Source organism: Phoca vitulina, unplaced genomic scaffold (assembly GCF_004348235.1).
Source record: "Phoca vitulina isolate PV1807 unplaced genomic scaffold, GSC_HSeal_1.0 scaffold46, whole genome shotgun sequence".
NCBI lineage: Eukaryota > Metazoa > Chordata > Mammalia > Carnivora > Phocidae > Phoca > Phoca vitulina.
Genome location: NW_022589749.1, coordinates 10564738 through 10578645, shown reverse-complemented (window position 1 = coordinate 10578645; position 13908 = coordinate 10564738). Strand labels below are relative to the sequence as shown.

The window sequence follows — 13908 nt, the reverse complement described above, 5'->3', positions numbered from 1 at the left end:
AACCCCCAGTTTTCAATATATATGCATAGGTACAGAAATAAGGTTGTGTGTGTGTGTGTGTGTGTGTGTGTGTGTGTGTCCCAGAGCTGTCCAGTGACAGAGCCAGGAAACAGCGACACCTCCATGAACAACGGGCACCCCCAGAGTCCGTTCCTTGGCTTCTAAATACCATTCTCCACTAAACAGAACCAGGCACCTAGAGAAGTGGCTGATGCCAGAGCTGGGTGAGGGAAATTACATGAATCTGGACATCTTGTTGTGCAAGCAAGGAAGTGCACGAAAAATGATGGCAGCATGTGAAAGGACAGAAAAGCCAACCTGTATGGACTCCAATGGGCCAAACCTAGAGAATCTGAATATCAAAATAATTATAGTAACAGAGTGTAACTCACTGACTCAAATAGGAAATAGTGAACTGAAAATCTGATGGGGGGTACCTGGGGGGGGGCTCAGTAGGCTGCGCAGCTGACTCTTGATTTTGGCTCAGGTCACAATCTCAGGGTCTTGGGACTGAGTCCTGCACTAAGAGCAGAGTCTGCTTGAAGATTCTCTCCCTCCCCCTCGGCCCCTCCCCACCTCTACCCCCGCCGCTCACACTTTTGAAAGGAAGGAAGAAGGAAATCTGATGAGGAATGACATAGTTACAGTTTCAAAGCGTTTCCCCCAAAACATGTATTAATTACAAAGGAAAAAGATGACTTCACACTGGAGAAGCCTAAGCATCACCACCTCGACCAAGTGATCAAAGTAAACGTTACCAGCAACAGGACGAACTGAATCATGCGCTCGACAGGATGCAGTGAGGGGAACATAGCATCACTTCTGCCAAAGATCCATGACCTGAATCTCATCATGAGAAAAGATCAGACAAACCCAAATGCAGAGACATTCTACCAAAACAACTGATCTGTAAGAATTTTCAAATGTCAAGGTCAGGAAAGTCAAGGAAAGACTGAGAAATTGTCCCAGAATGAAGGAGACCAAAGAGATGTGACAATTAGATCCAAACTGTGATTCTAAACTAGACCTTCACTATAAAAGGTGGTAGCGGATGACCGGTGAAACCTGGATGGGGTATGAGGCCCGGAGGGTAGCACCGTGTCTACCTTCATTTCCGGGCTGCAATCCGAGAGAGCCCTTGACTTTAAGAGCCACACCCACATGTGCTCGAGGATGGTAAGGCCTCAGGTGAACAACTCACTCTCAAGTGGCTCCCTGCGCACCAAGCCTCCAACTCCGCTGTCAGTCTGTCATTGTTAAAAGGTGATCGTGACATTGACTCACTGTTTCAGGGTCCTCAAGGGGCTCATCCAGCTCTGCATAGGTCACAATGGTGTACCCTTTGCAGACCCTCCACAGCATTTTCTCAAAGGCTTCAACTTTTCCTTGGTTAATTAAGCCAGATACAAATCTATGAGACAATAAAGACAAGCTGCAGTCAATTGAAAGCAATGAATTATCTGATTGCATTAAAAGGAGAAATGAATCATTTCTGGCAAAATGGTGAAGGTATCCTGAAAGCCCTCCAACTGCAAAATATCTAAAATGCTGGATAAAAAATTTTGGGAGGCGTCTGGGTGGCTCTGTTGGTTGAGCATCCGACTCTTGATTTTGGCTCAGGTAGTGATCTCGGAGTTGTGGGATCGAGCCCCGTGTCAGGCCCCACACTCAGTGGGGAGTCTGCTTGAAGGTTCTCTCTCCTTCTGCCCCTCCCCCTCCTCACACACCCACATGCTCTCCCACTCTCTCTATGAGATAAATAAATCTTTTTTAAAATTTTATTTTTGAAGCATCCTTTCAAATGTATAGGTGAGCCTATAATTAAGAGAAATTCTTGGAATCGAAAAATAAACTAGGATCTCATAGCTACCTTGATATATTCCACTGACCCAGTATCTTAAAGCCTTGAGCGTCAAGGTCAACATGGGAGGCAGGAGACAGGCACCAGGTCTGCATGGGCTGAAAAGATGACACTGAATCATCTCTCCTAATCCCCCCCTAAGGTTGGGACTCCCACCCCCTCACCCCCAAAGAGCTAAACCCTTAGTGAATGGGTGGACTAGAAAAAATCTTACAAAGGAGCCCTCAAATAAACTTATTTATTTCAGTTTTGGTTCTAAAAAGAAGAGGAAAAGTCTTCCTTGATAATTTATTTATTTTTTAAAGATTTTTTATTTATTTGAGAGAGAAAGGGAGAGAGGGAGAAGGAGAGAGCAATAGCGGAGTGAGGGGCAGAGGGAGAGGGAGAAGCAGACTCCCCGCTGAACATGGAGCCCGACTCGGGCCTCAATCTCAGGACCCTGAGATCATGACCTGAGTCAAAGGCAGACACTTAACCAACTGAGCCACCCAGGTACCCCTGCCTTGAGAATTTATAATCACAGGCTAGAATTCACTCAGGTTTGTGGCTTAAATTCACATTACTTGCATAGTAAAAAAAGAAGAACAAAAAATCCAAGCTGAGAAATTAATGTAAAATGATTCCAGGTTGGTACAATGCTCCCCCGGTATCTGACAAATGTAAAAACAAATTCTCTCTGAAGGAATACATCCTCAAACTACATTATCATTGGATTCCTACAGACAAGGAACAGAGGAACAGATGTTCATAATAAAAAGAAATCACAAATCACATGAGGAAACAAGTTACCATTGGTTCAAGGAAACAGAAAGGATTAATAGCAGAAAAAGATCCTTAAAATACAATTAATGAATTAACCAACTCAATTTAGCCCCTATGTTTCCACCAAACAAAACAGGACTTGACACTTCACTGAGCAATTATTTTAGGCTTATTGGAATAACACTGAATGGCATAAATGTTCCTTCTTTCCAGCTCATTATACCAAAAGAAGAAATTCCCATGGTATTTAGCTAACAAGTCAATACAGCTGAATAACTCCACTCAGCAAATACAGGAGTACAGTGTTTTCTCAAACAGATATTCACTTTCTTTCATTCCATCACAGGCTTTCAAATGGGAGCATTCATCCCTCCACTGACGACAAGGACAGTGTGATGCTCAGCCCCCCGGTGGTTGTCACCTACCCCAGTTTTGCTCCCAGCCTCTGCATACAGCTGTAGTCCAACAAGGAATCATTCTCTAAGGGAGGGAATTCTTCATAAGTCGGTTCAAACTACAAAGAAATACGAAACCAAGTGTGTCTCATTACAAGTGACACTTTATTTCCCAAGTCACGTTTCCGAGCAAGTTTACGGAGCATCCTAACTGGGTGCCAGACCCGGGTGCTGACGCCCCAAGATCACTCAGATGTGGAACACAGCTCTGGTAAATAAAAAAGATCGCTTCCCCGCCCCTTATTTATAAGTTACTTGCAGTCGGGTTACTGGAGGTAGGGTGTTATCATTTATGTCCCTGCCTCACTCCGAGACAGAGCGCGCAGTCAGACGCCACCACCAAGTGTACCAGCTCCACGGGATGGACTTCTCCCCTCCATACCCGGTGGAGGGCGAGCTATTACAGAGACTCTACTCATAAACTAGAGACCTCTTGTGAATTCCTTTACTCTTAGCAATTTGGTGGAAAAAACAAACAAACTAAATTTTGGAGTTCAAACTCCACTTTCCCATTTCTTTCCTCATGATCATAAAAAGGTATTTTTCAACTACAAACTAAAGCATTTTACAAATAGAAAGTACTGTTATTGCTGAAACCAACCAACACAGGGAAAGGCTTAATGCTTTGTTTAATGTCATGTAATCTGACTGAAAAATAAAGCTAAAATCAAAATGTACCTTTTTGATAACTGATAACCAAACCGGAAACCTTATGGGAGCTAGATTTTTAACAAAAGAAATGTGTTTCCTCGCGTGTGCGGTCAGTCAGTACCTCCACGTTTCGTTTAACGAAGGTTTTTGTCACTCTGAGCATGTGAGTGTACTCAATCAGTTCCAGCAAGTTTTTCCTCAGCTTCTCCTTGTTCTTGGTGACTTCTCTCAGCTCAACCTCCAGCTTCTGCAGCTGCTCCTAAAGCCAAAGGGCAGTTACTTAAGAGGACAGGTCCATTCTAAGTATGGTTCTCAAAAATTTTTTATAGTACATTAAAGCCCAGGGAGGGCTTCACAAGCCAGAATCTGACAATCTGAAGGGATATGGAAGTATGCAGAGATTTTCAAGGTCCATCATGTATTGTTTCCTATCGATTCAGGGAACTCCTACGCAGCTCACACTGTGCAGGACGGAGGCATCCCAGATGATGAATCGAGGCATCCTGGGCTGCCCTAGCCTCATCTCCACTGCCACCACTGCTCTGGGCTTCCCTTCATCCGCTTCTCCACTGTCACACATCAGAGAGTCTTCCTCTTTCAAGGCTACATATCCTTTTATTTGCAACATAGGAAATAATTTAGGTAATCTTTGCTAAGCATATACACCCCAAGCCTCCAGCTTAAGAGTCTGCTTACAGTAGCACTTACACAATTAATTGGGCTGAAGAATCCTTGAGGACGAGTCTTCTTTAATAAGCAGTTACACAGCAAGCGTCTTTAACAATACTTAAGTATTCAAACAGCAGCAACAGAGATGTGTAAAACACATCACTCACTCCGTGAACACTTGTATGCAAACAAGTCCCTTGACATTCTATTTGTGCTCCACCTTATAAAAACTATAAACACTCAGTAATCACTGAAGTCGTCCTTACATCACAACCAACCCAAACAGGCCAAACCAGATGACTGTGTTCTACTCATCTGATGGCACAACTCTCTCTCAAGTCCACTCACACAATAAATGTTAAGTGACTTCCTCCCAGATAAACACACAGAGCGACCAGCTGCAGAATAGTGCTGGCTACACAATGCTGATTGTTTCAGTGTTCGGGAGCTCTGGTCCATTTCCCAGTGCGATGAGCTATCCGAGGATCGGACCCAAACCTCAGTGGATAACTCACAGGGGTGCTAACGAACAAGACAAGCCAGGGTTCTTGCAGGGGGAACGCTGTATCCCCAACACCCAAGACGCTGAACTTGGGGACAAGGAATTGTGTTAGCTGCCCACCTGGAATACCCTATCACCTTCCCACTAGCTTCTAAGGATCAGAGGGGAGGCCAGTGAGTTTGGGAGAATGCTAAAGGGCATTGGCCTGCAGCCTCCCTTACTTGCACCAGGAGAGGCATGCCAAGGCATGGATAAGCCCAGAAAGAACACTCAGAAACATTACACCAGATTTCTCAACCTGATTTTCTTAGCCCCGGTTCACCAACCACCTGGAAAGGGAGCATGCATCTTACATCACAGATAATCTATTACTGAAGGCTAACCATAGCATTGTTCTTCAATTTTCATTGCACAGTTTTGAGAAGAAAACTTGACAAGCCCTAGACAACATAAAGTAAGTAAACAAGCAGCATCTGAGCCCAGTGACAGCTTCATCAGAAACAAGTTACCTGCATTTCTAGGACTTGTTTAAGAGGTGGTGCAGGAGGACTGGTCTCTCCCTCAGGAAGGGGAATGTCAGCTCTATTAATTTCCTGCACCAAATACGCTGTGGGAATAAAAGGTAAACAAATTAGATGCAAAAACTCACTCTAAGACATTTCTGTCAGAACATTTTCCATCCCAACCATTCCTGGGTCACCTAAAAAATTAATGTCTGAATGCACCGAAGTCCTGCTTGTTCCAATTGACTTAGAAAAAGCCTTTTGCAACCTCGTTTCCAAAGATCTGCAAAGTAAACCGCACCTAGAGAGATCAGCATGCAATGACCAAATAAACAACAACCTGATAAACACTTTCTGAAATTCCTCAAGTTTTCTCTATTTCTGAAACTCTAGTTCAAGAACTTTGGAGTCACAGCTGTTTCTGCACCCATAGATGAAGCAGGTTAAGGACACACTTGCAAGTGCAGGAATAATCCAATGATAGACCATCTCCACCAGAGAGGGCAGCGTGACTTCCCTGCGGATGCCCTTAGGAGGAAAGAAGTATCCATCAAGAAAAGCACAACCTCTATCAGCCAACGGAGCCCCGAGAGATACAGGGCAGAGAGCCAGGCTCTCCTGAGCGTTCCCAGTCAGTCAGGCTGCTCTGACTTGCAACAACCTGATCTCACATCCCAAACCAGATTCATAAAACTGGTAATGAGCCAGGCAAAATTAACTGAATTTCTTTAGTTTATATTTTCAATGCCATGAAGCATCCTTGTCCTTAGGATGAAACTCACAATGAATAGTAAAGTCATTACTAGATATAACATTTTGGAGAAGTGTTACTAGTTATTTTATTAAGAAAGAAAGACAAAGAAAAGTGAGGAAGTCTTAGCAACAGGATAGCAAAGGAAGCAGGGGGTTAAAGAGGTTTCTGGAAATGGGACACAAATCGTTTCACCAATTAAACCTCATTTACTTGGGAGATCCTTTTTTTTTTTTTTTTTTTAAGTCTGTATGCTTTCTGAAACAGTTTAAGCCACAGGAAATCCTGTTGTGTCTGAAGTGTTGTCACTGCATCTAAAAACCTCACTCCTAATACACGACCTGTCCAATGACTCACTATGTTACAGACAGGAATTGATGTCACTCTATCGCACATGATCCACACAAGTAACTAGGACCTCAAACAATATGCAAAGGAATAGATGATTAAAAGGGTTTTCTTGTCTTAAAAATCTCCAACTAAAAAATGTAAAATCCACAATAAATATTAGCTATTAGAAATCATTCCAAATGTCATATTCTGGCCCCTCCTGGGCTCTCTCATCCCCATGTTTTTCGGTTCATCCTACAAAGTTTTCTACTTCAGTCAGTTGTCTGAGATCAACCCCCCTCCCCCCTATTTTGCTCAGAACTTCCAGGTTTGAACTGATAATTCTGACTATCTCAGGCTAAAGATGTTAAAGATTTTACAGATAAAGCAAGAAGCCTTTAGCTACTGAGTTTTGATGGTAAACAAGCAAGAGAACACTGATTTAACACCTTCGTGAACAAAGCCAATCTATCTGCCATTTCCTACCTTCCTTGTTCTTTGAGATAATTTTAAGTAATACGTTAACATGTATATAATGTTTTTAAGTTATGATAAATGGCAAAGGATTGGCTAAATAAATTATAGCATATTAATTTCATGAAATACTAAGCAGCCATTAAAAAGGATGCTGGGTCCATCTGTTTATTGACATGAAAAGATGCTGCAGGAAGTACCAGAGTGAGAACCAGAGCTGACAACAAAATAAACTGATCGTTATGTAGAATCCTTACTTTTATAGATGAATAGTAAAAAATAAGGAATGGTGAGTTCTTTTTTTCCTTTTCTAATTTTTCTAAAGTGAACAAGGTTTACTTATATAAAAATCTGTTACTAACCCGAACTTATCCCCCCAAAAATAACAAAACAAAATAAAACTTACCTAATATTCGTTCTAGTTCTTCACACCTCTTCACCTCACCAACAAATTTTCTTTGGAAGGAACTTACATTCTGGTTGAGCTGAGAAAAGGATGAAAAATTTGCTTTGAAATTTCTAAAATTTAAATGTAAATGTAATTTTAAAAATAAAATACTGGCAAGGGTTTAGGGAAAAGCACATCCTCACACACTACTGGATGGGAGTAAAAACCGACAAAACTTTTCTGGAAAGCGACTTGGCAACTGTTATCAAAAAGGCCTGAAAAATATCCTTTGGCCCAGAAATATCCCGTGAAGAAAATAAACCTAAGGAAAAAAGCGGATACGGACAAAAACCTACCCAGAAGAACATCAACCTCAGGGATAGAGGAAAAAGTGATTAACAGTAGAAAACTGGTTTAAGAACACATAGTCTCCATCCAAACCACGGAACACTACCCAGCAATAAAGTACAAATCCCTGACACACTAAACACCATCTCTCAGAAACACAACGCAAGTGTGTCCTTCAAGAAGACACAAAAGGCCACATACTGTGTGATTCCATGTCCATGGAATGCCCAGAAAAGGTGTATCTAGAGGCAGAAAGTAGAGTAGTGATTGCCTGGGGCTGGAGGCAGGTATGGGGATGAAGTGTACGCACAAGGGATCTTACTAGGGGGATATGATGTTCTAACACTGGACTGTGGTGATGGATGCATAACGCAGTAAATTTTCTCAAAATCAATGAACTGTACACTTGAAATGGGTGCATTTTATGATTCAGATCAATAAAGTTGTATAAAAATTATGGTTCAGCCATATAACTGATTATTATGCCCTTAGTAATAATTATGTTTTAAATGACTAAGGTATTGGATTACATTAAGAAGTTATCATTAGCGTGCCTGGGTGGCTCAGTCGGTTAAGCAGCTGCCTTCGGCTCAGGTCATGATCCCGGGGTCCTGGGATCAAGTCTCACATCAGGCTCTCTGCTCAGTGGGGAGCCTGCTTCTCCCCTCCCTCTCCTGCAGCTCCCCCTGCTTGTGCTCTCTTTCTCACTATCTCTATCTCTCTCTGTCACATAAATAAACAAAATCTTTAAAAAAAAAAAAGAAGTTATCAGGGCGCCTGGGTGGCTCAGTTGGTTAAACCACTGCCTTCGGCTCAGGTCATGATTCCAGAGTCCTGGGATCGAGCCCCGCATCGGGCTCCCTGCTCATGCGGGAAGCCTGCTTCTCCCTCTGCCTGCCGCTCCCCCTGCTTGTGCTCTTTCTCTCTCTCTTGCTGTCTCTCTCTGTGTCAAATAAATAAATAAAATCTTTAAAAAAAAAAAAGTTATCATTAAAAATTTTAGGTATGATAATATTGTGGTTATGATTTTTAAGCATCCTTACTTTTTAAAGATACTTGTTGAAATATTTATGAAAGAAATTATACATCTGGGATTTGCTTCAAATCATCATCTCAGAGAGAGAGGAGGGACAGATTTTGTCTGGAGGTGGAAGGCTGGAACGAGGGGCCATGAATTTATATTATGGGTACACGGGAGTCACTGTTCCCATATACTTAACTTAACTCTCTACTTAACTTCTAATACAAAGCTTAAAACAATAAAAAACATCGTAAAAGAACATTTAATAAAATGAGGAAATTAGTTATGGTTTGTGTCTGGAAAAAATTAAAGATACTTTCAGTGTGGTTCCAATTATATGAGAATACACATATATGTACATTTTAAAACATTATTAGGAAAATAATGTTAGACCAATATTAACCAAGAAGTTAGACCGTTTATTTCTAGGTAATGGAATCGTGGAAGTTTTTACCTTATTCTTATGTTTTCCAATTTCCCCAGAATGGACATATATTATTTTATAACAAAAAAAGATTAATCACTCATGTTGAAAGGCATTTAAGGCAAGAATGTTATCCTTCCTCCAGCCCATCACTCTTACTGAGCCCTCTCAGAAACCACAATTAGACGAGAACTTGGCATGAAACTGCCCAGCCGGAGAAGCGTCACCCCAAGGGCTCAGTTCTTGTTCAGTTTTTCAAATGTTTTTAAAAGGATTAACCAGAAAGAAGACAAAAATTCAGATTTCACTTCTGTTTGTCACATTCGCATTCATTTCTGGGATCAAACTAATCTCAAGTAACCCCTTTCAAGCTCACGATGACTCAGGCCCGATCCACAGAACCAAGAACAAAAAGGAAGCGATGCACCACAAGTGGTCTATGAACCACCCCAGTGCCCCGTTTCGGGGTCTGTCCTTCAACATTCAACACTGCTGAGCGCTCCATGGACATTAGGGTTCTCCACACGGCAGGGGCTTCACGAAGAGGCCCGTTTCTGCGGCCGCGATACAAACATACTTGGGTTTGAGCGATGCCCCCATCATCGCCTCACAGATATGAGCTGCTTTTTTCTGTTGTGTGGTTTCTTTTACAAAGTTTTGTTTCTGCTTTCTTTTTCGGGAGGCTATGTCACCCTATTTCTAGGCTGATAATAGGATATCACAGTAGTGCCCCTTGTCCCCAGTTTCAGGCACCTGCGGTCCACCGAGGTCAGGAAGCAGACAACCCCCCTTCTGGCACGTCACCAGGTCAAACAGCACCTACATCATGCACCTCACTTCATCCCACATCATCGAGAGAAGAAGGGTGAGCAGAGGACAATACGATACATTGAGAGACAAGTAACTCACATATACCCTCCCAAACACATTTACATAATTTTTATTAGAGTAGATCGTTATAGCTGTTCTGTTGTTCATCTCTTACTGTGCCCAACTTGTACATTACACTCTACCACAGGTATGCACGTACAGGAAAACCATAATACCTACAGGGTTCAGTACTCTCCGGGGTTTCGGGCACCCGCTGGGGGTCTTGGAACGCATACCCGCAGATACTGGGGGACCACACTGCATTCTACTGTAGACTCATTTTAAGACTAACCTTGAACCTAGAAAAGCCAGCAGAGGCTACGTGGTGCTGGTTTTTACTGACACCCACACCAGCCATCTTCCCACTCCAGCCGCTGCGGGGCTAACGGTGAAATTGTTCTTAGACCATCGCAACAGTGAGATGAACTGGCCCTTGTCTCTACTTGGCTGTCACTACAGAAACCCTGGGCCTGCCTGCTTTCCCTCAGGAGGCGTACTAAAAGGGAAAAATCACCCAGCCTATGCGAGCCAGAAAAGACTAATGTTAGTAAGCCCAGCCAGTGAATGCAAACTCAGTGAGGAACTCCATTAAAGAGCAGAAAAAAGTGTCAGATGCTACGGGGCTTTCTGCACTAGCACCCATGCTACTGGAGTGTCAACCTCCCCCCCCCCCCCACACACGCAGAGCTGAGATCTTTATCTGCACTTTTTCTTTCACTGGTTTTCAGTCTTGAAGGATCCCAAGTACAGTCCACTACCTCAGGTCATGGCACTCAGTGAAACGCGAATCTTTGTGGTGATTAAGGCCTTTGTTCAAACCTCCACGGTTTAAGCTTGTTAAGTCCCTCGGCTTGAGTACTACCAGGATGGAACAAATCTACCAGTGACAAATAAGGGAGCCTATTTCCCTCCTGTTTCCTGAATCTTTCGGGTGCTCCCCACAGCTGATCACAGCACCTACCAGGTAAGTGGGAACAGGAGCTGAAGCCCAAGTGACTCCAGGAAACAGGAAGAGAGCCCGGCCTTCCCTGCAGCCTCGGCTGTCACTCAGGAGCTTCTCCCTAACCTTGCAATCCCTTTGGAGTCGACCCAAGGGTCACCGATATCAGATCTTGAGTAGGGGTGTTCTCTTTTGAAATTAAGGGCCCCTCAGAGAGATGAAGGGAAACAACCAGGAGATCAAAGTTGGGGCCCAGGAGGAAATAAAATGTTCCCCTGAAGTGACCTTCAGTTCCATCACTCAGTATTAGATCCTGCTTACTCCTCCCCTTCCACACTTTGTTCTTTCCCTTCACAGCACTTCACAATTCCAGTTCACAGAGCCTGTTTTTCTGTCGCCTCCCAGGCTGTAGGCAGCAAGAACACAAGGACCTTGTCCACCTGGCTTACCACTGAGACACCAGCATGAAAAACACTATCTGGAACAGAGCAAGCACTCAATAAAGGCATGCTCCTTCATCCAGCAAATGCCTACCAATGCCCACAAATGCCAGGGACTGTGCTAAGTCTTGGGGAATCAGGAGTGAACAAGTCAGGAGAGGCCCCGAGCCCTGGAGGTTGACAGTCCATGGTGTAAACAAATAATAAAAAAGTAAACAGATACATAAACAAGTGTTTATCATTCCTTGTTGGGAAGACAGTTCCCATCCCTTAGTAGGCAGTGGTATGCACGTCACACATCAGTGAACAAAACCACGGAAAACCCCTTCCCCTCAAGGCGCTTACACCGAGTTCATTCCCAGTTCAGGTTCTGGGCTCCTTCTGTTCCCTCCATCCGGGACCCTGCCCCCCAGACCTTCCAGGGCCAGCTCCTTCCCATTCAGGCCTCATCTTGGCTCAAACGTCACCTCCTCAGAGGGGCCTTCCTCGACCATCCCGACTCGAGTCACCATCCCCGTTTCATTACCCTCACAGCAAACATTATGTTTACGTATTTACTTGCTTGATATTTGTCCCCGCCACCCCCACTAGTTCCAAAAGGTCTCCAAAAGGCCTCATCAGATTCGTTCTCCCCCCGGTTAGCCCAGTGCCTGGCACGGAGTCGGCGCTCCGAAGCATCTGATGGCACTCCCCTAAGTTGATGAAGACTACACAGAGCGTTCCTAACTAACCCGGCCAAAGCCGCCGCCGACCAGACGCCCGGCGACCCGGGGCTCGGGCCCCGCTCTGCGGAAGCTCTGGCCAGTAAGCCGGGCCCCAGCTTCCCTGCCTGCGAAGTGGGGACAGCGGCGCGCCCCTGCCCAGGAGCCCGCGGAAGGGAGGCCCGAGCGAAAGGCGGGATGCCGCGCTGGGCGGGCAGGTGCGGCCCGCGTCTCCCGGACGACACTCACGTCTCGGAACTGGACCAGGCCCTTCTCGCCCAGGGCGCTGAGGCACTCGTAGGCAGTGCCGGACTGCAGGAACAGCTGCGCCAGGCACATGGTCTCGCTCCGGAACAGGGACCCCATGGCGGGCCAGCCCGCGCCCCGGCGAGGCCGGACGGGCGGCGGCGGCTCCGGGCCGCTCGGGTCCGCGCGGTCAGCCGGGGCGGCCGGGGCCTCGGGCTCCTCCTGCGGCCTGGCCGCCGCCGCGCACCATGGGGCTCCGGGCTGCAGCGGCCGCCCCCGGTCCTGCCACCGCGGCCCCGCTCCAGCCGCCGCCGCCACCGCGCGCGCGAGGCCCCGCCCCCCGCTACAGCCGGTTCCGGTTCCGCCCCCCCGGGTGTGCCCGCCCCCCCTCGCCGGCCGACCAATGGGCGCCCGGAGTTGCGGCCGGCAGCGGCGGCGGCGCCGGCGGGGCCAACCCGCACAAACCCGGCGGCCGATGGCTGAGGCTCCCGCGGAAGACTGACGCTCGCTCAGCTCTTCAGACGTTTTGAAAATGAATTTTATTGAGTTTGTTTCACAAAGTTCACGCGTTTCGGGTATACAATTCTGTGATTTTTAGCAAAGTTACAGAGTGGTTGTGCAACCATCATCACGATCCACTTTTAGAATCTATTTCCGTCAACCCGACAAGGATTCCACTCGCTCAGCGCCGTCAGTCCCCAGCTCCGGGCAACCTCGAACGGCCTCGTCTCGTAGATCTGCCTGTCAGGACATTGCGCACCGACGGAGGCACACCGCAGCGTGTGTTCGCGGCTGGCTCCCGCCGCGGGCCTTCTCTCGGGTCCCGTCCCCCGCGCGGACCAGACGGCGGGGTCGGGCGCCGGCACTGTCGCCCCGGGGCCACGTTTGCCTCCGCAGATCTCCGCACGGCAGCTCCAGTCACCTGGCACGGGACGCAAATCTCTCGTAGCCCACTTCAGATCTTCTGGTTTCTCCCCCTGCTTTCCCAGTAAAATCCAAACTTCTTACCATGGCCGGCAGGACCCCCCAGGCCCTGACCCCCCTTCCCCCAAGCCCTCATCCCCATCGCCTGCCCTGGACTCCCTTTGCTCCAGCCGCACCTGCCTTCTTTATCTTCCCAGGTCGGGGCGCTTGAACTTGGCGATTCCTCCCTCTGCCCGGAACACCCCTCTCCTAGACCTTCTCAAAGCTGGCTCCTTGGGGTCTCAGCTCAAATGTCCCTGCCTCTGAGGCCGTCTTAGGCCCCTAGCTAAGGTAATCTCCCACCCCACCCCCGTTTTATTTCCTTCATCACGCCGACCACTGTCTGAAATTATCTTGTCTGTATTTACTGCCAATTCTCCCCCACTAGAATGTAAGCACCACTAGACAAAGGACATTGACTTGGTATCTCCAGGGCCCAGCATGTAGTAGCCACTCAATAAATAGTCCTCAAATGCGTACATAAATGTATAAACTTAGAAAAGTTAAAACCATATAGCAGGTCCCTCAGATCCCATTCCTCTGCCAAAGTGAGCTTTTCCCCTCTTAACTACGAAAGTCATCCTAACAAAGCCCACAAAATCAGGCTCC

General features: G+C 46.3%; 1 protein-coding gene across 2 annotated transcripts in view; it reads right to left on the bottom strand.

The window, feature by feature from the left end:
- The window catches only part of ATP6V0A2 (ATPase H+ transporting V0 subunit a2), a 38695-nt gene extending 26100 nt beyond the window's left edge, over nucleotides 1-12595 (bottom strand). For both annotated transcript variants that reach the window (XM_032431360.1, XM_032431361.1), the window contains exons 1-6: nucleotides 12340-12595; nucleotides 7365-7443; nucleotides 5410-5507; nucleotides 3851-3988; nucleotides 3049-3137; nucleotides 1285-1411 (exon numbers count right to left, since the gene is read on the bottom strand). In XM_032431360.1, the coding sequence (XP_032287251.1) occupies nucleotides 1285-1411; nucleotides 3049-3137; nucleotides 3851-3988; nucleotides 5410-5507; nucleotides 7365-7443; nucleotides 12340-12456 (648 nt within the window). In that variant the 5' untranslated portion in view covers nucleotides 12457-12595. The remainder of the gene's footprint in view (nucleotides 1-1284; nucleotides 1412-3048; nucleotides 3138-3850; nucleotides 3989-5409; nucleotides 5508-7364; nucleotides 7444-12339) is intronic.
- Nucleotides 12596-13908: the final 1313 nt, after the last annotated feature.